The 25692-nt window shown below is 42.2% G+C and overlaps 1 protein-coding gene across 6 annotated transcripts in view; it reads right to left on the reverse strand.

Annotated features, from left to right (window-relative positions):
• The window catches only part of CHD6 (chromodomain helicase DNA binding protein 6), a 218304-nt gene that overhangs the window by 47768 nt on the left and 144844 nt on the right, over positions 1–25692 (reverse strand). For all 6 annotated transcript variants that reach the window (XM_033962937.1, XM_033962936.1, XM_033962934.1 and 3 more), the window contains 5 exons: positions 23798–23957; positions 22144–22233; positions 17161–17264; positions 13187–13313; positions 7493–7556 (listed from right to left, as the gene is read on the reverse strand). In XM_033962937.1, the coding sequence (XP_033818828.1) occupies positions 7493–7556; positions 13187–13313; positions 17161–17264; positions 22144–22233; positions 23798–23957 (545 nt within the window). The remainder of the gene's footprint in view (positions 1–7492; positions 7557–13186; positions 13314–17160; positions 17265–22143; positions 22234–23797; positions 23958–25692) is intronic.

Consider the following 25692-nt stretch of genomic DNA (forward strand, 5'->3'; position numbering starts at 1 on the left):
CGAGTATCCTTTGCTTGTCAGAGCCACCCGCAAGCCCAAAGTGTTCCAAATTCTCGATAGGGACTGGTTACTGAATAAGAAGATCCACTTGAAACAGCAGTCTGAGGCCTTCAACCTTCTGGAGGCAAACTAGGTCTGCATACCATGAACTGTGGGACCAATCAGGTACCACTAGGACTACCAACCTTGGATGGCTCGCTATTCTGTGGAAGACTTGCCAAGTATGGTCCACAGGGGGCGGGGAGAAGGAACACGTATAAGAGCCCTTTTTCCAGCCATGGTTGAACTAACGTGTCTAATCCCACTCTTCCGGGCTCATATCTTCAGCTGTAAAAGTGATCTTACTTTGTGTTTATAGCAGAGGTCATCAGATCCATCTGTGGATGCCCCCACCGCCAAACTATGGAGTTGAACGTCTGGTAGGATAGTAACCATTCCTCCAGGTCAAAAATCTGCTGACTGAGAAGGTCAGCTTGCACATTTTCCATTCCCACTATGTGCACAGTCGAGAGGGTCTATAAATGGGCTTCTGTCCACCAAAAGAGGAGTTGAGCTTCTAGGCATAACAAGGCACTTCTTGTGCCTCTTTGCCTGTTGACACAGACCACCACTGTCACATTGTCTGACTGCCTTGCCTTCCAGAAACTTTTCAAGTGTCTGTACCACTACTACTACTATTATTATTTCTATAGTGCTACCAGACGCATGCAGTGCTACACAGAGTCACAAAGAGTAAGGAAACAGTCCCTGCTCGAAAGAGCTTACAATCTAAACAGGCAAGACAAACAGGATGTCATGGATACAGTTAAGGGGAACGGTTAATCAGCCGGCTGGGTTGGAGGGCAGAGGAGTAGGGTTAAGGATTGAAAACTATATCAAAAAGGTGGGTTTTCAGTCTGCTTTTTAAAAAGGGAAGGGAAGGGGCTTGGCGGACAAACTCAGGTAATTTATTCCAGGCATAGGGGGCAGCTAGATGAAAGGAACGAAGCCTGGAATTGGCAGTGGAGGAGAAGGGTAACGTCAAGAGTGACTTATCTGAGAAATGGAGTTCTGTGGGAGGTGTATATGGTGAGAGAAGCAAGGAGAGTTATTGAGGGGCAGCAGAATGAACACACTTGTAGGTCAGCAATAAGATCTTGAACTATATGCGATGGCAGATAGGGAGCCAGTGAAGTGACTTAAGGAGAGGGATGACATGAGAGTAGCAAGTTTGGTAGAAGATGAGTCTCGCAGCAGAGTTTTGCACAGATTGCAAGGGGGAGAGGCGAGACTGAGTGATACCATTTAGGAGTAGATTGCAGTAATCTAAGCATGAGGTTACGAGAGCTTAAACAAGGGTCCGGGTAGTGTGCTCAGAGAGGAAGGGGTGAATTTTGGTGATGTTGAAGAGATAGAAGCGACAGCTTGTGGGATATACGTAGAAAATGAGAGGTCAGAATTGAATACCACTCCAAGGTTGCAAGCAGAGGAGACTGGAACAATGACAGCATTATTTACAGAGATGGAGAAAGGAGGATGAGGAGCAGGGATTTAAGAGGAAAGAGAAGCAGCTCAGTCTTGGACATATTTAGTTTCAGATGACGGCAGGACATCCAGGCAGCAATGTCAGCCAAACAAACAGAGACTTTTTCTTGAACTTTAGGTGAAATTTCAGGTGCAGTGAGGTAGATCTGGGAGTCATCAGCATATAGGTGATACTGGAAGCCATGGAAGGCGATCAGGGCACCAAGGGAAGAGGTGTAGAGAGAGAAGAGGTCTAAGACAGTACCGTTAGTCAAATGGTTCTAGTGAATTTATGGACCACTTTTGCTGAGCCAGTGTCTTGACGACTCTGAACTGGGTATCTATTGCAATGAACGCCCCCCCCCCCAAAAAAAAAAAAAACAACAAAAAACAACCCAAAACAAAACAATAAAAACCCTTAAAGGCTGGCATCGATGGTTAGAATCTACCAGGAGGAAATTCAGAAAGGCATGCCCCGCAGACTGCTCTTTGCTTCCGATAACCAGGGAAGTGATTGCTGAAGAGAGTCTTAGGAAGGCCTCATGCCCAAGGCACCACTTCTATAGCTGTCACCATCGACTTCAGGACCTACAGATAATACCACGACATGGGAGTCCGACTCTGTAGCAGGTTCAAAATCTGCTTCCAGAGCTTCAATATGCCTGGCTATGGAAGATAGACCTAGCCTAAGGCTATGTTAAGTTCAAATTTCAAGTTTTTATTAAAATTTGATGTGCACACATTATCAAATATTTTAAAGCGTATTACAAAATTAAAAATGGGAGAAAACATTGTAGTAGATTAGTACAAACTAATATATACATACAAAAATTCAATACAGGTACCAAAGGAAGGGGGGAATGAACTACAATAATTAAAGAAAAAGAGAACATATATGGGTAACACATCGGAGGGGGGGGGATGAAGAGTAATGAAAAAGGAAGAAAGATTAAAAATTAAGTGGATTTCATGTTGGATGTTTAAATATAAATTAAAATAAATAAATTCTTTTAAACATGGACTGATTGTCTTATCCATATCTCAAAGGCATCCCTATACAGAAAGCTTTTTAAAGAGCCTTTGAATTTTTCTAATGATGTTTCTCAAAGTATTCCAAAGCTGAGTTATTGTACCAATAACTTTAAGAGAAGGAATAGTCAAAAGATGCTGCTCTGTAGATCTTATTGTCCTAAATGGAGTATATGATATAAGAAGACAGTCAAGAAATATTGGTGCATTTGATAGTCGGATTTCGAAGGTTATTAATGCAATTTTGTATGTGATTCTATAGGAAATTGGTAACCATGTGCTTTTTTCAGAAGTGGTGTCACATGATCATATTTTTTAGAATTGGTGATAATTTTTATTGCTGTATTTTGTATTATTTGCAATCTTCTCAGTTCTTTCTGTGTTATGCTCTTATACAGTGTCAAACAAAACTCCCAGGTACTCCAGATGCTGGGCCAGCTCCAGCTGGCTCTTCTTGAAGTTGATTATCCATCCCAAGTCCTGTAGAAGCTGGACCACTCTCAAAACTGCCTGTTCATTTTCCTCCTTGGACAGGGTTCTGATGAGCCAACTGTCTAAATATGGGTGCACCTGGATCTCTGCCTTGTGGAGATGCGCTGCCACCACTATCATCAACTTGGTAAAAGTGTGAGGTGCCATCGTGAGGCCGGAGGGGAGTGCCGAGAACTGGAAAAGCTGCTCCAGCACATGAAACTGCAAGTACCTCCTGTGGGACGTTAAATTGAGAATGTGAAGATAGACCTCTGTCAAATCGAGGGAGGCCATTGTTGCTAAGACTAACCAAATGGTCTCCATATGGAAATGCAGCACTTTCAGTGAAGTATTGACCGTCCTGAAGTCCAGAATTGGCCTCCAGTTGTTGGAGCCTTTCATTGGTACAATGAAGTATATGGAGTACCTGCCCGAACCTGATTCTTCAACTGGTACTGGCTTTATGGCATAAAGATCCAGAAGTCTCTGTACCATTGTCCGGACTCTGAGGACTCTCTAGGGCTGGCCGGCCAGAGAATCTACAAAAGGATCTGAAAGGGGGACACAAAACTCAATTTTGTAACCTTATCGAACAACTTCTAGGATCCAATGGTCTGCACCAACTGAGCCCAGACTGAACAAAAGGCCAAAAGCCTGCCCCCTATCTGGCAGAGATTTGGCCTCTGTCCTAGCATCATTGTAGTTTTTTGGAGATTGGGGAGAGAAAAGAGTCTGAGGCTTGCTGTCTTCTACCCTCACTGATCTTTTGTCATGACCCATCTGCATCACTTGGCCTCCTGTATAAGGACAGAATTTTTGAAAGCCTCAAAAATTCTCACATCCTGTACTCAGTCATCCGGGGTCTACTATCTGGCAAGGCCTTAGGGCAATGGACCGTAATGCTGGTTATCAATTGATCCAGACCCCTGCCAAATAGCATCTGCCCTTGAAAGGGAAGTCTGCTCACAATTGGCTTTAGGGGCTGAATCTCCTGCCCACTATCTAATCCTGAGCATCCATTGGGCAGAGATAGCATAGGGTGACATCTTGCTCATAACTCTTGATATCCTACAGAGTGTCTGCTACATAATCCACCCCAGATTGGAGCATTTGTGGATCTTTGTCATCCTCCGAGGTCGGGACTCAAGACAGAAGGGTATGACAAGCACATGCTACAAATGAAGCCACAACTGCTGCCTTAATCTTTAGGGCCAAAGTTTCAAATTGCTGCTTGAGGACCACGTCTAGTTTATAGTTCCAAGTATCCTTCAACATAACACTCTCAGTAGTCCATGACCAACTTTGTGATATCCGGATGCAAGGGAAAGAATGCAGTCAGAGAAACTGAGTCACTCATAATTAAGCACTGCAATGAGGGGGTGGGAGGAACTTCAAGCTTCAGTTCTTATAGCAAGGTAGAAATAATGCCAGAGATTGCAGAAGCTTTGAACAGCCAGCACACCATGGGCTCTTTCCCCTGGTCCAGGGCCACTGCCACTTCTTCATCTCTGCTCTCATGCAGAGAGCCAGACTCTGTCAGAGAAACTGCAACCTGGGACAATAGTGGTATGGAATTAGACTTTCTATCCTCCCAGTCTATGTCAGACTGAACCTCCTGGTCCAGCTCTGTGTCTTCATCTGGTCAGGATGCATGCCGAGGTGATATCCCTGCACCACCTCCTCAGTCGTACTGAACACAGACATTGAGAACCTTCAGCAGTTCAAATAGACATTCCACAAAAGGCATTTCACAAGGGTGAAGTCTTGTACTGGGGGTCTCAAGAATCACGGCTGTGACCCCCTGCTGGTCCTCCTGGGCTCCAATGCCACCGCACGTCTGTGTTTGGCCAATGCATCTTTGGAGGGCTATGGAAAAGGTCTCTTCCCTTGGGAATGTGTCTCCTGTGGATCCCCAACCCTGGATGACTTGGAGGAGGCTAAGCCCAAGGTTCCCATCCGTCCCCCACGCATGGGACATTGATATTCCTCAGCCATCCATCCAGCTCAAACCTGGCAATGATATAGGGGTAGGAAGTCCTGAGGAGTCCATCCCTGTCAATTTTAAGTAAAATTGAGGGGTTTTGAGAGGCAGATGAAGACTTTAGAAAAAAAGATCGTTTAAAATTCAAGATAGCTGTCACCAGTAAAATCGTGCCAAAAATAGCTCATGGGGACTTCCTTGAAGTACAAAAATTGCATGGAAAGGGGTTTTAGAGGTGGGGGACTTTGGCTCTGGCTGCAGAAACCTTTAAATTTCAGTGATAAATGGAGAAGAACATGGGGGAAGCCACTGCTTGCCCTAGATCAGTAGCATGGAATGTTGCTACTCCTTGGGTTTTGGCCAGGTATTACGGACCTGGATTGGCCACCATGAGAATGGGCTACTGGGCTTGATGGACCATTGGTCTGACCCAGTAAAGCTATTCTTATGTTCTAACTCTGCCTCACAGGTTCACCGGACGAACTTGGTCTTTGGGATGTCTGTCAGACCAGGGTCAGACTGAACCTCAAGCCCCGGAAAACCTTGCACCGCAAAGGGGAAGAGGACTATGCAGCCAACCCACTATTAATCCCAGCCAAGCAGGCTAAGCTCAAGCTCCTGAAAAATCAGGAATGTGAGCAGCTATGCAGGGGACAGCCCCTGAGTTTAAAAAATACAAAAGCAGGCTGACTAGCTAGGTGTCTTCGAGGGATGATCTTGCTAGCAGCAGACTTCAGCAGCACAAGTCTGTGTCTTTTCCCAGGCAGAGGTCCCAAAACGTGGGAACCTTTGGGCACCGAGCCTCCGACCAAACACTTAGAAAAAAAATACCCAAAAATAATAAAACCGAAGAGCAGAGCAGAAACACTTCTGAGTACTTGCTTGCAGAAAAAAAACTGGTTGGGGGGGGGGCAGGAGCAGCTCCCTGAGAAGGTGGCAGAGTTCAAAAGATGATTGACAGCATTCTGCAAGCAACTTGTGGGTTCAGATTCATAACCTTAGCATTTAGGACCACTAGATACACTGCACTAGAAAAAAGCATAGTAGTAAATGGGAGTTCCACAGTATCACCAGCCCTAAGTAGTAGTAGTAGCAGCACTGGTTCAGGCCAGCTTTTCCTTCCATTACTTGCTAAATCTAGCTCCAAACAACTTCCCAAAATTCAAGATCCAAATGCATCTAATTTCAGACAACCTGGGCCGGGGGTTGGTAACCTGCAGCTCTCTGGATCCTAACCCTTTAATCTCCCTCCCAATCCCACGATGCCTCCCTGCGAGCCTACCGAGATACCTGGTGGTCTAGCGGGGGTCTTTGTGGCAGAAGCGCAGCCATCTCACGGATGCCTTCTAAAATAGTTGCCACAATCCATCACATCTGCTCGTGGCATTTCCTGTAGTATTGCGAGCTGCCATGAGAGGTTGCAGCAGTCAGTTTAGAAGGCAGCCACAAGGAAGCAGGAGTGAGACGGCCGCACTCCTGCCACAAAGACCCCTGCTGGACCACCAAGTACCTTGGCAGGCCCGGGGGGGGGGATCGTGGGGTTCAGAGGAAGATTAAAGGGTTGGAGTCTGGAGAGGGGAGAGAACCTTGGCTATGGGTTGGGGGAGGGGACTAGGCCGGGGGGGAGGTGCAGAGACCTGCAAAAGGTTGAAGGGGAGAGAAGCTACATTTTGTGGCTCTTTGTAAAACTTGGGTCAAACATTTTGGATAAATTGGCTCTTGCTTTAAAAAGATTGCTGACCCCAGACCTAGGCAATAACTGAAAAGAGTCAGGCAACATTATTAATAAGTCATCAAATACCACCTATTTGATTTCAGCTGATGAAGTCTTAAAGCCCTGCATCTCATTTCATCCTCAGTTTAGGTTGCATAAGGACAAGCCTTACTGGGTCAAACCAATGGTTCATGTAGCCCAGTTTCCTGTTTCCAACAGTGGCCAATCCAGGGCACAGTACCTGGCAGAAACTCAAATAGCATAAAATTCCAAGCAATGGCTTCCTCCATGCCTGTCTGAATAGCACACTATGGACCTTTCCTCCAGGAACTTGTCCAAATGTTTCTTAAACCCAGCTACGCTAGCCACATCTTCTGGCAAAAAGTTCCATGTTCTTTTTCGATCACAGGCTCAGAAAAATGGAATTGCCTCCCTGGATATTTAAGGTTGTTGTCTGATACATCTGCCTTTAAGAAGCAGCAGGCACTCAGATCAATGTCTAACAAAATACATTTAAATTGTTGATGCTTTAGTTTACAGGGTTTAGTAGGGAGGGCAATTTGTTGTTCCTCTGCTAAATTAAAAAAAAAAAAAAAAAAAAAAATGACAAAAGTGAAAATCATAGATTGTGCTGTACTATCTACATGGTGTGTAAGCTGATGGTACTTTAGCATCTAAAAGCAGAAATAGACAAGAAAAGCCACCTGCGATTTCTGCCTTCAGGAGCTTTGCCTGCAGAGTTCCACAAGAGGGAGCTAAATAGAATACTTTGCATTCTTCCTAATCCCACTCACCTCTTGTTGCTCCTCTAAAACCTCTGATTTGTCTTCATTGTTCTCATCTTTGCTCACATTACCTCTAAAAATAAAAAAGTAAATATAAAGCAACAGAAGAGATGACAGGGATCAGTTCAGTTTCCTGTCAAGTCAAAGCAGTGGTCTGTAGCAATCTGCAATACAAACCAGACAAAGACATTAAAAAGGACACATTCATTTAATGGAGCACCAAATTAGTACTCAAAGAGGCTTGTTAATATAACATCTTTGCTGTATCTTAAGCCTCTAAAGGGATGGGGGAGAGGGTTGTTAGTATGGCTCTGGGTTCAGAATGGTACTGGCGACCCCTAGTGATAGTGTTATGGTACTAACTGTATAAAAGACAAAACCTATTACAGTGGATAATCTCCAACAACTCCCCTGGCTAGATTTGCTAGGCCCTCTGCTGCTTTGGAGAGAACAAGATCCCTGATGACCATCAGCAGAGAGGAAAAGAAGTGGATACTTAAACCTATTAGAATGATAGATCTCCTCCTTGCCTTCTGCTCTGTGACCTCCTGGAGGAGGATGGGTTGATGTGGGACTAGACAGGGACTTAAATATATTGTTGTGTTTGTTCTTTTATTAGAGATATGGCCTTCAATGAGATTCTCTTCCTGACATCTGTAAGCTTTTCCTAAGGACTGAGGCTGAGACTCATAGCAGCAGCTCTTGATGTCATTTGAAAACATCTTAGGTCACTTGGTCCACAAGTGAATGGAGCTGTGTGACCTTCTCTTAAGGAACAGTATCTGCAAACTCCTAACTCTGTGAAGTATGTACATGCCAGAAGCTATGTGGGAAGAAGAGTGTTCTGTAAGAATTTTCTCCCAAAAGACTCCAATTTCAGAGCTTCCCTCTCTGTGGCACTGAAAATGCAATTTTACAATAAAAGATAAACATCTAAAGAAATTCAAGGGAAAGGAGATCATAGACCACTATTGGGGAAATCCAAGGATACAAATCTCAGAGAGATATTTAAAACAGAAAAAAGAACTGCTTTATACTTTGGTCATTAATTAACCCACCAAGCTATAACAACACTTAGCATGCCACTGTTCAAGACTGAAAAACAAAAGAAGATTCCCTGGATTTAATAATATATTTATAAGGAAATCTCAAAAAGAATAAAGCTTTTAAGGAAACTACTTCTTACCACGAGGCAAGAAATCGTTTTCTTCCTTTCCTGAGTTTTTCTGCATACTTCAGGGTAAATATAATAACATAAGAATAGCCTTACTGGGTCAGACCAATGGATCATCAAACTTAGTAGCCTGTTATCACGGTTTCCAATCCAGGTCGCTAGTACCTGGCCAAAACCCAAGGAGTAGCAATATTCCATGCTACCGATACAGGGCAAGAAGTGGCTTCCCCTATGTCTTTCTCAATAACAGACTATGGACTTTTCCTCCAGGAACTTGTCCAAACCTTTCTTAAAACCAGCTACGCTATCCACTCTTACCAAATCCTCTGGCAATGCATTCCAGAGCTTAACTATTCTCTAAGTGAAAAAAAAACTTTCCTCCTATTGGTTTTAAAAGTATTTCCCTGTAACTTCATTGAGTGTCCCCTAGTCTTTGTAATTTCTGACAGAGTGAAAAATTTATCCACTTGTACCTATTCTACTCCACTCAGGATATTGTAGACTTCAATCATATCTCCCCTCAGCCGTCTCTGAAGAGCCCTAACCGTTTTAGTCTTTCCTCATATGAGAGGAATTCCATCCCCTTTACCATCTTGGTTGCTCTTCTTTGAACCTTTACTAGCGCCACTATCTCTTTTTTGAGATAAGGAGACCAGAATTGAACGCAATACTCCAGATGAGGTCACACCATGGAGCAATACAGGGGCATTATAACATCCTTAGTCTTATTAACTATCCCTTTTTTAATAATTCCTAGCATCCCATTTGCTTTTTTGGGCTCCGCTACACATTGGGCGGAAGGTTTCATCGTATTGTCTACAATGATACCCAGATCCTTATCTTGGGCGCTAACCCCCAAGGTGGACCCTAGCATCCAGTAACCGTGATTCAGGTTATTCTTCCCAATGTGCATCACTTTGCATTTGTCCACATTAAATTTCATCTGCCCAGTCTTCTAATTTCCTAAGGTCCGCCTGCATTTTTTCATAATCCGCATGCGTTTTAACAACTCTGAACAGTTTAGTGTCATCTGCAAATTTAATCACCTCACTTGTCATTCCAGATCATTTATAAATAAATTAAATAGCACCGGTACAGACCCCTGCGGCATTCCACTGTTTATTCTCCTCCATTGAGAAAAATGTCCTTTTAAACCTCTGTTTTCTATCCGATAACCAATTCCTAATCCACAACAGAACTTGCCACCTATCCCATGATACTTTAATTTTCTCAGGAGGAACTTTATCAAAAGCTTTCTGAAAATCTAGATACACTATATCAACCGGCTCACCTTTATCCACATCTTCAAAGAAGTCAAGCAAATTTGTGAGGCAAGATCTCTCAGCTGAACCCATCTCATTAAATCAAGTTTGTCTCTGTGATCCACAATTTTATTTTTTATAATTGTTTCTACCATTTTGCCCGGCACTGAAGTGAGGCTTATTGGTCTGTAATTTCCCGGATTTCCCCTGGAGCCCTTTTTTAAAAAAAAAAAAATTGGCGTAACACTGGCCACCCTCCAATCTTCAGGTACTTCAGATGATTTTAGCGACAGGTTACAGATCACTAACAACAGGTCAACTATTTCATTTTTGAGTTCTTTTAATACTGGGATGTATACCATCCGGTCCTGGCGACTTATCACTTTTTAACTTGTTGATTTGGCTTAGTATATCTTCCAGATTCACCGAGATTTCTTTCAGTTCCTCCACATCATCACCCTTGAAAACCATTTCCGGTTCAGGTAGATCTCTTACATCTTCTTCCGTAAAGACTGAAGCAAAGAATTCATTCAGTCTTTCCGCTATGGCCTTATCCTCCCTGAAGGCCCCTTTTGCTCCTTGATCATCCAACGGTCCCACGGATTCCCTCACAGGTTTTCTGCTTCTGATGATACCTTAAAAAAAATGTTATGAGTTTTTGCCTCTTTCACAAGTTTCTCTTCATATTCTTTCTTAGCTGTCTTTATCAATGCTTTGCATCTAACTTGCCAGTGCTTGTGTTTCTTCTTATTTTCTTCATTCAGATCTTTTTTCCATTCTTTAAAGGATGTTGTTTGGCTCAAATAGCCTCTTTCACTTCACCTTTTAACCATACCGGTTCTCATTTCCTCTTCTTTCCACATTTGCTGATACATGGAATACATCTGGTCTAGGCTTCCACAATGGTATTTTAAAATAACATCCATGCCTGATTTACAGTCCTAACCTTTGCAACTGATCCTCTTAGCTTTTTAACCATTTTCCCCATTTGATCATAGTTGCACTTTCGAAAATTAAATGCCCCTATAGTAAATTTATTTTGCAATGTTACTCCTGGGAGCAGCTCAAATTTGATCACGTTGTGATCACTGTTTCCCAGTGGACCCAACACAGTTAAGTCCTGTACTATGTTTTGCATTCCACTAAGGACCAAATCTAAAATAGCACTCCCTCTTGACGGTTCCAAAACCAGTTGCTCCAAGAAGCAGTCATTTATGACATCTAGGAATTTTACCTCCCTAGCACTCCCCGATGTAACATTTAACCAGTCAATGTTGGGGTAATTGAAAATACAAATGCATAAACGAGTCTTTATCCTGGGGGGAAAAAAATAGTCAATCTTTTAGTAACAAGTTCTCCTGAGGATTCCAAGAGACCAGTAATATCCAAAGTTGTCCCAGATAATGCTCCAGGTCTAAGGTCTTGCTTAGCAGTTAGGTAATAAATGCTGTTCAAAGTAGGCAAACTTTAATGAGGGAACGCCAAAAACTCCTTCAGGTATCTATAGAAAATATCTTTGGGGGATACAGAATACACTTGAACAAAACTCAATACTCGAATATTTAAATGCCTAGCAGAATCACATCTTTGTCCAGTACCAAAGATGACTGGACATTCTTAACAACATACTGATCACAACTGTCTACTTTTATCAGAAATAACCTGAGATTGACTTTCTTCAGTTAAAGATTTAGTTATCAGTTATGAAGAAAACTGTCCAAATAACATGATTCAACGAATTCAGAGTCCCAACTGGGGCCCCATTGTGATATTCCACCATCAACCTGGAAAAGTTTTGCCGGAATGAATGTCTGACCTCCTACCAGTTGGTGCCAGTGTGCTTCACCAGGCAGGCTGTACATATCTGTTCACACCACTGCTGCTGTTTCTTACCAAAGGCCATCTTGCTCCTGTCTGGATTCCTTTATATTGTCTGGTTTTCTTGTAAGAACTTGGTCTATACCAGAGGTAGGCAATTCCAGTCCTCGAGAGCCGGAGCCAGGTCAGGTTTTCAGGATATCCACAATAAATATGCATGAGATAGATTTGCATCTCAAGGAGGCAGTGCATGCAAATCCATCTCATAAATATTCATTGTGGATATCCTGAAAACCTGACCTGGCTCCATCTCTCGAGGACCGGAATTGCTTACCTCTGGTCTATACTATTTGGTGTTGTCTGCTTCTTGTCGAATTCTGTGTGTTTCATTAGATACTTCTTGATCCTCCTCTAGTCTCTTGCTGAACCCTGGCTTTATGCCAGCCTTACTCATCATTGAAGGGCTCTCTGTGCACATGTCTCCATTGAGGTTGCTCTGCTTTCTAGTTCCTGGCAGTGAGAATCTAGCAGCTACTAGTACTGGAAGGCTCAACATAAAGGGAAGGTGGTCACTACAAATAGAAGACCTCATCCTATCTTCCCCTAGACTTAAGGGAGCCACACAATGGGGGAAACTGTCCACGACCCTAGCCCTTTTTAAAAAGCAGGCTTGAATGGACTCAACATCCCCCCCCCCAAATAAAAAGAAGTTGAAACCCTACTTAAGGAGTTACAAGGGACACATATGACAGCGAAAGCAGCTGATAAAAATGTCTTGAAATGTGTGACATTATTACTTATCTGTGAGGTCTTGATAATCAAACTGTTACTTTTTAGAAAATTTGACCTCAATCTTTTAAACTCGCTAATATATTATTACCATATTTTTGCTCCATAAGACGCACCCTAGATTTAGAGAAGGAAAACAAGAAAAAAACATTCTGAACCAAATTTCTCCCTGCCAGGCTCTGCACCCAAACCCACACTCATTGCCAGGCTCTGCACCCTGGAACAGGGCACAGATGTAAATGCAGATGACTTTTTAAAATATGCAATGTCACTTCACTAATACCTACAGAAAAATAGACAAATATAGGGCAAAATAGGTTGTTGGTATTTTTTCTTCTTTCTTTCTTATGTATCTGAAGTGGACGTCAGAATTAACGTTGGGGGTAAGGCTTCTGGGCCGGTGGCGTGCAATCGTGCCTCGTCCTTCCTTTCCTCTACTTGCGAGTGACCAAGTAGCAGCGAGGGGCTGGGGGAGGGTTGGGTATTTGCTCCATAGGACGCACCTTTTTTTTCCCACACACTTTTTTGGGGGGGAAAATTGCATCTTATGGAGCAAAAAATAGGGTACATTATTTCAACAATAAATTCTAAGTTAAGCCTCAAATCAATAATTGTGCTTACTCAAGTAACAGTAGACTATTTTTCGCTGTACTTTCTTACCTTTCTATCACTTCTTGCGATACATCATTAAGCCCTTCAGCTGACAGAGACGTCTCATCAGGCATCCCCACTTTCTCCAGGAAGTAGAGAGCTGGATCAGCTCTCATTATGTTGTACCTCTCATAACCTGTATGAAAGAAACACGCAGCATTAAAATGCAAAAGAAAAACATAATATGTAAATGATGGGGGAAAAGGAGCAAAACTGTGCAGCTAGTCTCTAATTTGAATTTGTCCACTTCAGGTACATACGTATCTCCTTATCACTCACCTGTTCATTTTGCCTGAACTCTTTCCCAAACCATGTCCAAAATCTGTTACGCTTTCTGCAAGACCAATTTAAGTCAAACACACCGGCCCTTTTCTATGTTTTACTACCAAGTTTTTAATAATCCCCTTAGCCACAACAGTTAGTAAAGCTATTAGAAGAAACTGGCTAACCTTGTCTCTCCAAGCCTTCCTGGAGGCCTGATGTTGTTGTATAACTACAGTTTAAGGTTGTAACTGCTGCATTATACAATGCCTTCGTCATCCAATTGTTGCTGAGAAATGAACTGCCTCTGTGTTTATCCCACGCTTAGAGTTGCTACCATTTTTGTCTTCACCATCACTTCCTGAAGGACAAGTCAGGCTTCTGGATTTTCTGACACTGTTCCTGTCATATCCTGAACCTTAGTACTACATTTACTTGGGTCATTAATAATATTTTTCAGGTATTTTAATGTCTCTGTCATATACCTCATTTTTCTTTTTCTAGAGCATTCATAATTGAGGTCCATAAGCTTCAATTCTTATGGCTTTTGGTACAGACCCTGTACCATTTTGATTTCCTTTTTCTGGTCCGTCTTTAACCTATCTTTATCCTTTCTGAGAGACAGAACTGAACATAGTATTTTAGGAAAAGCCTAATGTCCTTTCTTCTGCGTCCGAGTCAGACACCAGGTCTATCAAGCCTAGCATACTCAGTTCAGATCACAAGTGGAATAGAAACTTCTCAGAATTTATTTCAAGAGATAAGTAATACACACCTACATCCATCCCTCTGGTATGGCTGCTACCTTACCTCACTGTTTAACTACTTTGAGATCTAGGTCTTTTTCCTGATCAAATATAAGATCATCAACAGTTTGAAGGAAAATTTGTTCTCTTCTCTCTAAGATGTCAGATGAGGGTCTTCAACAACAAGTTATTTTCTCTCTAATTTAACTACTTTCACTTCAATTTTATGTGAACCGAGTCGAGCTCCTTTTGGAGAGATGACACAGTATATAAATTAAAGATTTAGATTAGATTAGACAGAGATGCAGGAGTGGCATAAGAAATACAGTACTACCCCCTCCTTTACAAAGCCGCACTAGCGTTTTTAGCACTGGCTGCTGCGGTAAAAGCTCCGATGCTCAAATTCCTATCAGCGTCTGAGCTGTTACTGCCGTGGCCGGCACTAAAAACGCTAGCGTGGCTTTGTAAAGGAGGGGGTATATTAGGTCGGACCAAGAGTCCATTAAGCTCACAATCTTCTTTCAACTCAAATGAAAAGGGGTTTAGCAGGATGCTAAAGAATCAATGCCTTTCTTTTCGCTTACCGTATATACCCAAATATAAGTCGATCAGACTATAAGTCGAGACACCCTTTTCCCCCCAAACAGGAGGAAAAATGGTTGACTCGAATATAAGTTGGCTGGCTTAATATTCAAGTGCCCTGCCCCATCAGGCTCTGCATCCAGCTCCTTTTCTGCCAGGCACTGCACCCAGAACCCTTCCCTCCCTCCCTCCCCTGTCAGGCATTGCACCCAGCCCCCTTCCTTCCCTCCTCTGTCAGACTCTGCACCCGGAACCCTTCCTTCCCTTTCTCTCTTCCTCCCCTGTCAGGCTCTGCAACCAGCCCCCTTCCTTCCCTCCCTCCCTCCTGTCAGACTCTGCACCCAGCACCCTTCCTTCCATCCCCCGTCAGACTCTGCACCTTCCCTCCCTCCCAGGCTCTGCTCCCTGCCCTAGCCTCATACCTCTACTGCCGATCCCCACTGGAGGTGCAGCGGACAGGAATGAACTTTCCAAGTTCCTGCCCTGCTGTTAACAGGCTTCTGTGAGTGTCTTCAGCTGCGCTGAGAAGCATGAGCAGGCGCACGATTTAGTGGGGCTGCTCAGTGCTAAGCGGCTTCCTTAATGGTTCCTGCAAATTTTCGTGAGAATTCTCTAACAGACAGCGTCCTAGTACCAACCCCCCACCCAACCTCTGATCACTTTTAAAAGGTTAGGTTATCTCATGGAGGGTCTGTAAATCACTATTCCTTCATTCTGTCTGATCTTACACTGGTGTCCATGCTAATGCAGATTCTAAAGCAGTCTCTTCAGAAAAAATGTAAGCTTTTCTAACATTTCTGGAATATTGCTTAAGAGCCAGTCCTAGAATCAATTCCTGCAAAAAAGAGTGATGCGTTCTGCCTCTACCAGTTTCAAGGAAACGAACAGAAAACAATGCTGCTAAACAAAGATTGGCATTTTCAGATGTACTTACGATAGGTTAAAAAAAAGATTAAAATTGTGACAAAACATTCAGGGGTAGTTATTCAAAAGATTTGCTTAGCTAAAACCGGGTAGCTAAATTAATGTATTGATTTGGTCCTTTTATATCTGAGTAGTTAAAAATCACAAATTGTACAAAGAAGGACCAAACTGGAGGTGTTTTTGGAGTAGATTTTCAAACGTAGCTGGTTGGTAATATATTGAGCACTAATGAATGGGCTGATTCTAGAAGTGCTGCTCACCACCATTTACAGGATTGCGCCTACCGGTGCCTTAACACATCTTAGGCACCAGTATATTAAGCTACGGTTTTCCTGGCCTAGGTCATACCACGCCTATTCTCTGCCCCTACCCAGGCCCACTTTTCTTGCCTCAACTTGCTCTGAGTTCCACGTAGAACTCTTAATTGTTTTAAAAATTTTTCCTGAGCTTTTAACGGCATGGTCAATAACCACTAATCAATTCAGGCCCTAAGAGGATGCTGATGTGAGAAGTCCAAAAAGGTGCCTTCGCATCTTTATAAAACAGGCACCTAGAACTAGTCCTTGTAATGTGCGAAGTGTAATCTACTCATAGGGAGGTTATTTTATGAAGTATTTTTCAAGCATATAAAAGGCTCTTATAAAATTACCCAGGGGATTTACACATGTAAAAGGTGTGTTCCTTGACATAACCTCATGTAGGCCTTTTCTGGGGTAGAGCAAGGATGAAGTCATGATTAAACACGTATGATATATAAAATGCATGCAATTTATATGCTAACATTTACACCTGCTCCTGAGCAGGCACAAATGGCCACTGCATCAGTCTAGCCATAACTGCTGCCAGATTTTAGCCTCTGCTGTTAGTTAAAGACACTTAAAAACACCTGTTTCTTCATAAAAGAGACTAAAAAATGAGTGCCTATGTGGCCTTTACACAAAGGAGACCTTAACTGTAGCAGCACAGCAAAATACAGTACATATTTTCACAGGTGGATGATGTACTCATGGGAATCATTTTCCAGTTTACTTACATAAAGCTTTCGAGAGTTGCATTTAGCATGTGTGCATCTTCACAGCCGTCAACGTCCCATGGGACTTAGCCAGTTAAGTCTCTTGCTTACAAAATACAACTCCAAGCAGAAAAGGAAGAGTATGGGAGACTATGTATCCTGCTGTTTTTCAGAGAACATTTGTTATAGGTAAGTAATTACGGTTTTTTTCCAGGAAGGGGATGGGATTTGATATACCACCTATCTGTGTCTACAATCAAAGTGGTTTACATATTATATCCAGGCACTTATTTTGTATCTGAATAATGGAGGGTTACAAGGAACTGCAGTGGGAATTGAACATGTGGGACTGCCTAGCTTCAGGATGCCTTCAACAAAAAAGGAAAGCTTAATTTTTTTATCATCTCTTCCCCATATATCAATTGATGCACAAAAGATGCTCTTCCTGAGATACCTACCGTGCTTATACACACCAATGAGAAGAGATTTATCAGCCTCTGCATTCCACCAAGCCACTGGGATCTCCACATAGTCAATGTCGGGCAACAGGACATCCAAATCCCTGAGAAAGAAAAAGATGGAAGAGGGTCACTAAACCTTTCATTTACTAACCTCTTCTGTAGACCTATCTGCCTACCTAGTCCTCTCTTCCTTCTCCATAAACAACTGACAAATGATATTTTATTTTTTCTCATTAATTTTACAAATTTTACATCATAATTTTACAGATTTTACATCAAGCCCCAATCCAAATTAAGGGGCCCTTTTACTAAAGAGCGTTAGAATCTGAGGTATCTCATGATCCTATGCAAAGGAATGCATTCGTTTGCTGCTGCTTCAAAGTCAACTTCAAATAGTTGATGAGCAAAGCCTGCCCCATCCGCCTTATAAAGCCAGTAAAATATATTCTTTCTGGTGAAGATTTGAGTCGTTCAAGAGGAGTGGAAAGATCAGAGGTTATACCATAATATTCTTCTGCAAATATTCTGGCAAGTACTCATCTGAATGGTTGGAGACATCCGAGTCAGACTCCTCAAAGTACTCTCTGCTAGGTGAGTCAGGGGGTGTGCTATCTTTGCTGGTCTTGGGGATGATGGAAAGAGGGGCTACAGGCAGGTGCAAGGCCCAGCCTGGCGCCTTCAGTAAAATGGCACCCCTAGAAGTAGTCTCAAGTGACTACAGCTAGGGATCATGTTTCCATTATTATTTAGTTCATTTCAATCTTTGTATTTTATTATTTTAACTCTGTAAATTGCCTTGACTTGATTTACCAAATTTGCCGATATATATCAAATTCTTAAATAAACAAAATTTTAGTCAGACAATGTTAGGGCCATTTAAGTCTTCTTAAGGGCCAAACAAAGCAACTTAAGGCCTTAACGCTGCTTGATGAATTCCCCCTAAATGCCAGTTGAATTATTTACTGAAAATAGCTCCCTATTGTTTTCTTTTTACTAATTCTAACACGTTATGTATTCAGATTTATCATAATACAGTAGAACCTCTGTAAGTTGACCACCCAAGGGACTGTAACAAACTGGTCAACATAAGGAACTAGGCCTACTGTACTGATATGTACATGTACTTAACTTTCTCAACGCTGGCAAAACCACTCAGCATAACTGAGAATTTTTCCACAGCAAATGACTTCAGCTGCATTATCAGATGCTTGACATCCTCTTCCTTTTGGAGTCTCTGCAATTTCTGTGTCATCCTCACTTGCTTCTACCACTTCATTAGCTGCTTCATGCACTTTTACGCTGGTCTGTACTTCAGTCAATACTGCTTGGAAAATTGCTTCTGGGTCAGGTTCATTACAAGTTGCCACCTCATCATCCAATGCAACAAAACCTTCAAAATCTACTTCTTCGGATTCTACCATGGGAGATGGACTGTCTGATGGGGCCAAAGCATTGTGCTCTTGAATTGTGACAAACCCAACTTTCTTGAAACACTTCAGTATCGTTTCATGCTGAACTTTATTCCAAGCAGAACTGATCCAGAGGACAGCATCCAGAGTGTAACTGATGCAGCGGACCACAGGTTTCTGTTTTAGTAATGACCCACTGCATGAGCTGGGCTTTGTAGTGCATTTTAAATGTTTTGATGACGCTTTGGTCAACAGCTTGGATTTTTGAGGTTGTGCTTGGAGGCAGAAATTTCAGTGTCACATTTGTAAGATGATTCACTTGCAGGTGGCCAGGACAGTTGTCTATTGTCAGTAGAATACACCATTTTTTCTTCTTCATTTCTCGGTCGATACCCCTTACCCACTCCTTAAATAGGGCACCAGTCATCCATGTGCATTTTTTGATCTCCAAGTGACAGGGAGGTCTTCAGGTTCTTGAATGCAAGTGACTTTGTGATTTACCAATCACAAAGGGCTTTATAGTTTCTCTCTGGTTAAGCTAGCGCAAAGCAGAACTGTGAAATGTTCTTTGGAAAGTTTTCTACTCTTACATTTGTCACCCTTCATGACTAGGCTCCTGTCAGGCATCGCCTTGAAAAAGAATCCACAATCGTCAGCATTAAAGATGTCATCATCTTTGAAGCCTCTGGTGAAGTCTGGGAACTTTTTGATGAACTCTTCTACTGGAACTTCATTGGATTCACCACACAAGATATTCTGGGAGATCTCGTGTCGCAGTTTAAATTTATCCAGCCAACCACTTGATCTGCTATTCCAAATACATGTGCAAATTTTTTAGAAACTTCTTTGATCATCAGTCCAGAGATTCAGGTGTTAACTGCCCTCATTTGTTTGAACCAATTAATGTGGCTTTATTGTCTTCATTGAGGGAAGTTTTCCTCCTTTTCCGCTGTAGGTCTCCACTTTCCTTATCATATCTGTCCAAGTACTCGTGTTTACGATTTTGGGTGTTGCCAAGTACTCATGTTTACGATTTTGGGTGTTGCTGTGGTCTTGCTAACACCAAAATGTTCTACCATCTTTCTTTGGCTGCTGCTTACATAGTAACATAGTAAATGACGACAGATAAAGACTAGAAAGATCCATTCTGTCTGCCCAACTGTACATGCACCATAAATTAATGATTCATTTTAATTGTTCTTTTTCTTAGATATTTCTGGGACAGAAACCCAGAGCTCTGCCCAGTAGTGTGCTTAGATTCCATCTACAGGAGGCTCTGGAATGGTTTAGCCCACCTAAACCATTCCAGCTATCGAAGCCTCCTCAGCCTATCCCCAACTGAATGGCCATATACAGAACACAGACAGTGTAAGTATGCCCTTAGTACTGGCCTATTTCTACAATATATACCCATTATTTTCTGATTAGAGATTCTCTATGTTCATCCCATGCTTTTTTGAACTCTGTCACCATTTTCTTCTCCACCACCTCCCTCAGGAGCGAATTCAAGGCTTCAACCACACTCTTCGTAAAGAAGATTTTCCTAACATTACTCTTGAGTCTATCTACCCCTCAACCTCAAATAATGCCCTCTGGTTTTACCATTTTCCTTTCTCTGGAAAAGATTTGAATATCTGAATCATATCTCCCCGTCCCTCCTTTTCTCTAGGGTATACGTATTCAGGGCTTCCAATCTCTCCTCATATGTCTTTTGGTACAAACCTCCTACCATTTTCGTCACCTTTCTCTGGACCCCTTCAAGTCTTTATGTCCTTCGCCAGATACGGTCTTCAAAATTAAACATAATTCTCCAATTTGGGCCTCACCAATGACCTGTACAGGGGCATCTACACCTTCTTTCTTCTACTGGTTATGCCTCTCTCTATACAGCCTAGCATCCTTCTGGAAACAGCCATTGCCTTGTCACACTGTTTCTTTGCCATGAGATCTTCAGACTCTATCACCCCAAGGTCCCAATCTCCATCCGTGCATATCAGCCTCTCACCTCCCAGCACATATGGCTCCTTCTGATTTCTAATCCCCAAATGCATTACTCTGCACTTCTTTGCATTGAATTTTAGTTGCCAGATATTAGACCATTCCTCTATCTTTTTCATGTTTTCCTTGGTGTCTACTCTGTTACATTTTCCAGAAAATATACATCAATCTCTTCTTTCAATGTCAGCTCTTTGAGTTCTTTCCTTTGGGCCATCATATCTCAATTAACTGCAATATTTTTCAGTAATTGTAGGATGTACCTATGAGACTTCCATTGAGTACATGTAACAGAGAAACATGATGGCAGATAAAGGCCAAATGGCCCACCTAGTCTGCCCATCAACAGTAACCATGTCCGATCTATAAAATTAAGTCAACTTAAGGAGGTGGTCAACTATGGAGGTTCTACTGTACTCATTTTTAGTAACTGAGGATCCACCTTTTCCCTAACAATGCAATTGCCTCTTTTTCAATCACTTTTTAAATTTTCACAGGAGCAATTCTCTCTAACATAATTTTAACTTATGCTATTGAATGACTACATTTTTTTAAAAGGGTAAATTTACCAACTTGCACAAGAGACCTTTTGAAAGTTTTCCAGTCAAGTTTAAAAAACATTTCCCCGCTGCAAATTCATAGACAGGAATTTCACAATGGACTGTCACGTGATCAGATATAGCAAGATACAAATAGAAAACCTTTATTAATGCCAATTCCAAGAAGTACTCATTTGGAGGAAAGGCAGGATTATGATTGTATACACAAAGAGAATCTGCACAAATTTATACTTTCTTCACACTAGGTGTAAATTTTTGCATAAGAATTTGGGCACTTCTGGGGATAATTTCGGGTGTCTGGGCCACTCATAAAATAGGTGACATTTATTTATTCATTCCATTTTCGATACCATTCTCCCAGGAGAGCTCAGAACGGTACTGGGGTTTAAGAAAGGATTGGACAGTTTTCTCCTGGAAAAGGGGATAGAAGGGTATATAAATAGAGGATTACTGCACTGCACTGGACCTATTGGGCCGCCGCATGAGCGGACTGCTGGGCACGATGGACCTGTTCTTACATGAGTTTATTTAGGTACTCAAACATTTTTCCCCGTCTGTCCTGGTGGGCTCACAATCTATCTAATGTACCTGGGGCAATGGAGGGATTAAGTGACTTGCACAGGGTCACAAGGAGTAATGGGGGTGCTGAGGCTGTAGCTTTACCCACTTTGCCACACTCTCCCCTTTCTGGAACTTTGACAGGGCATCTGTTTATAAAATCACCACCATAAGACATGTTATGCCCCATGTTAAACCAAAAACGAGACTATTAAAAATCACTCCCATTTGTGAATGAAGTTTCAAACATATGAACTCCTTGAAAAATCAAGCACTCTTACTACTTATTATTTCTATAGCACTAGCAGGCATATGCAGCATGCTTGAAAGAGCCTACAATCTAATTATGACAGACAAAGAGGGTGAATCAACACATGCGGCTCAGGTAGGGAATTGCAAAGGAATGAGGAGGTAGACAGAGGGAATGACAAACAGATCTGGGTGGATTTTCCTGTTACCTAGCTGAGGCTCCTTCCAAAGCTTTATCAGCTGCTTCCCCTAATACTTCGGCCTTCAGGTAATACAGCATCCGAACACGCAAAAGGACTCTAGAAAAGAAAATTAGTTAATAGTGGGTATTGGTGCATTCCATTGTTTTATCACAGATGTGTTTTTTAAACCATTTATTTAGAAATATGAAAAGACAACACCATTATGAAATAGAGTCCACCCAAATCAATCTTGAAACCTCCCTGATTTGTTATACATATCTTGTTTAACTTAAAAACGCTATAAGATCCTTCCCCCCGGCAGTTTGCAGAAACATGTTCATTTTGGTTTATCTGTTTTTCAATTCTAACTTTTTTGTGTATTTGCTATTTTACTGATTTGTATTTGTGTTAAAATCACAGTACACTTGCCGATTGGTCAATTTTTTAAATATCTTTTATAAGTTATCTTTTATATCTTCATGTGCATATTATCTTGTTATTGCTTACATTTTTTTATTTATATTTTCCATTTGCATACTTTATGGTTTTCCCTTTATTACTTTTGTGCACTGCTTTAACTCAATGTGCTGGATTCTGTAAACCAGTGGTCCCCAACCCTGTTCTGGCCAGTCAGGTTTTTGGGATAGTCCTAATGAATATGCATGGAGCAGATTTGCATGCCTGTCACCTCCATTATATGCAAATCTCTTTCATGAATATTCATTAAGGCTTGGTGGTCCTCCAGGACAGGATTGGGGACCACTGCTGTAAACGACACCTATATCAGCAACGTCTACAAAAATGGATGCCAGCCACATGTTAATTACCACTGCCTAGCTTATGATGCCATTTATAGAATATGGCCCAAAATGTCTGCAGTGCTAGCATGTCTCTGACATACATACTGTGGTAACAGCATGTCTCTGCACATTCTTGTAATACTAAAAAATGTCTCTCTAATATTATAAAACCCCTCTTCCTGTAATATTTTCTGTAGTACTTACTGCAAAACTGCTAAGTCTCTGTTGTACTGCACCATCTCCAGCCATACGTCTATGCCTAAGCCATGCTTTAACAGTATTCCTATGCTTCTGCCACGTTGCATAACAAGATAAGAATAGCCTTACTGGATCAGACCAATGGTCCATCAAGCCCAGTAGCCCATTCTCACGGTGGCCAATCCAGGTCACTAGTACCTGGCCAAAACCCAAGGAGTATCAATATTCCATGCTACCGATACAGGGCAAGCAGTGGCTTCCCTCGTGTCTTTCTCAATAACAGACCATGGACTTTTCCTCCAGGAATTTGTCCAAACCTTTCTTAAAACCAGCTATGCTATTTCCTCTTACTACATCCTCTGGCAACACGTTCCAGAGCTTAACTATATTCTCTGAGTGAAAAAATATTTCCTCCTATTGGTTTTAAAAGTATTTCCCTGTAACTTCATCGAATGTCCCCTAGTCTTTGTAATTTCTGACGGAGTGAAAAATCGATCCACTCCACTCAGGATTTTGTAGAGACTTCAATCATATCTCCCCTCAGCAGCCTCTTTTCCATGCTGAAGAGCCCTAACCAGCACTGTCTATGTCTGTTTCATACTGCACTGCTGAAATACGGCAACAGTAATCTCTCTCTGCTTTACTTGTTTCCTGCAGTTCAGTTGTGTTGCTGATATACTCACTTATTGCAATGTTGTTTGAGATGTTTCTTGTAGCTATCATCATGTAAGACAATTTCTGGATTACAATTTACAAGCCAATCTGCATTTTTTAATTCTGGAAGCAACATCTGGTTTTTAGTTTTCTTTCCCTTTCTGCCTCTGGGCACAGGTGCAGACAAACCTGAAAGACAAACATTTGTCTTATTGAGCAAAGCTGATATGCTGAGAAAAAATGCATTTAATTCATATATGCACCTAAAAGTATAAACTGCTTTTTGGTAAGTTCAAGGAGAGCCAGCTGGGAACTATGGTTGTCAGTTGCAGTTGCAATATATAGTAGATATATTTGGGCATGGGCTCACAAGCTGCCAAATCAACCGTATGTCATGCAACATAGGACAACAGTGAGAAATAGGATTTTAAAAATTAAGGGGCATGCATGCTCAAACTCCACTCAAAGGTTTTATAGCATTTAAGCTGCATGCTAAAATACCACTTAGGGAGGATTATAATAAAGCATTTCCCTTGTTTAAAGCATGCTTTATAATGTACTTGGAAAATGACTCAAAACTGCACCATCAAATGCCTACATATAAATAGGTGTGCTGACAAGATGGCGTAGACTTTATGTGAACCTCAGGTAGACATTAGAGAATGACACGGTGGCTGTTACCCATGGCTAGCTACGGGTAATCCCCCAAAACAGTGGGAGAAAAAAAAATTGGACGCCACAGGGACAAGGCCATTCACCACCCCGTGGAGCGGTGAATAGCCTTAAGAACATAAGAACACTGAACATAAGCATTCCCTCTGCTGGGTCAGACCAGAGGTCCATCACGCCCAGCAGTCCGCTTACATGGTGGCCCATCAGGTCCAAACCTGTATAGTAATTCTCTATCTATACCCTTCAATCCCCTTTTCCTTCAGGAAATCATCTAATCCTTTCTTGAAACCCACACCCTCTGGAAGCACATTCCAGGTATCCACCATCCTTTGGGTGAAAAAGAACTTCCTAGCAGTAGTCCTGAATCTGCCCCCTCTTAATTTTTTGGAATACCCTCTCGTTCTTGTTGTTTTTGTCTCCGCAGTTAAGGGAGGGAATGCACACGGTCACCGATCACACAGTCCAGCAGCCCCTTCTTGCCGTCTGGGCATCTCCCTCCCCCTCACCTTCTTGGTGATTTTTAATTTTCTCTCAACAAGCAGCCGGAGCCTGGAAGTTGCTTGTGGCTGCCAGAAAGTTCTCCTCTGATGCAACCGGAAACAGGAAGTTGCGTCAGAGGAGAAATTTCCGGCCGCCGCATGCAACTTCAAGGCTCCGGCTGCTTATTAAAAGAAAAAGAAAAATCACCAGGGGGAGGGAGGGAGATGCTCGGACCACTCCCTGGCTGAGAATGTGGTGGTAAGCGAAGAGAAGTCAGCTTCCCAAATGAACGGCAAACCTAGAAACGGCAGGGCTTCCAAGCCATCGAAGAGTGCCTTGAGTAATGACTCTAAAATGTGCAATACAAATCCACACTTAAATGCACTAAATGCAGACAGCATTTGCCTTAAAGATGACATTCTTAAGGCTGTTGCCTTAAAAAAAGAAGAGAGGGGAGAAGACGCTGAAGGGAAATGGGGAAAAGAGAGAGGGGAGAAGACGCTGAAGGGAAATGGGGAAGAGAGAAAGGGGAGAAGACGCTGAAGGGAAATGGGGAAGAGAGAGAGAGGGGAGAAGACGCTGAAGGGAAATGGGGAAGAGAGAGAGAGGGGAGAAGACGCTGAAGGGAAATGGGGAAGAGAGAGAGAGGGGAGAAGACGCTGAAGGGAAATGGGGAAGAGAGAGAGGGGAGAAGATGCTGAAGGAAAATGGGGAAGAGAGAGGGGGAGAAGACGCTGAAGGAAAGTGGGTAGGAGAGAGTAGAACAGACACT

This window comes from Geotrypetes seraphini, chromosome 11, assembly GCF_902459505.1.
Source record: "Geotrypetes seraphini chromosome 11, aGeoSer1.1, whole genome shotgun sequence".
Classification (NCBI taxonomy): domain Eukaryota; kingdom Metazoa; phylum Chordata; class Amphibia; order Gymnophiona; family Dermophiidae; genus Geotrypetes; species Geotrypetes seraphini.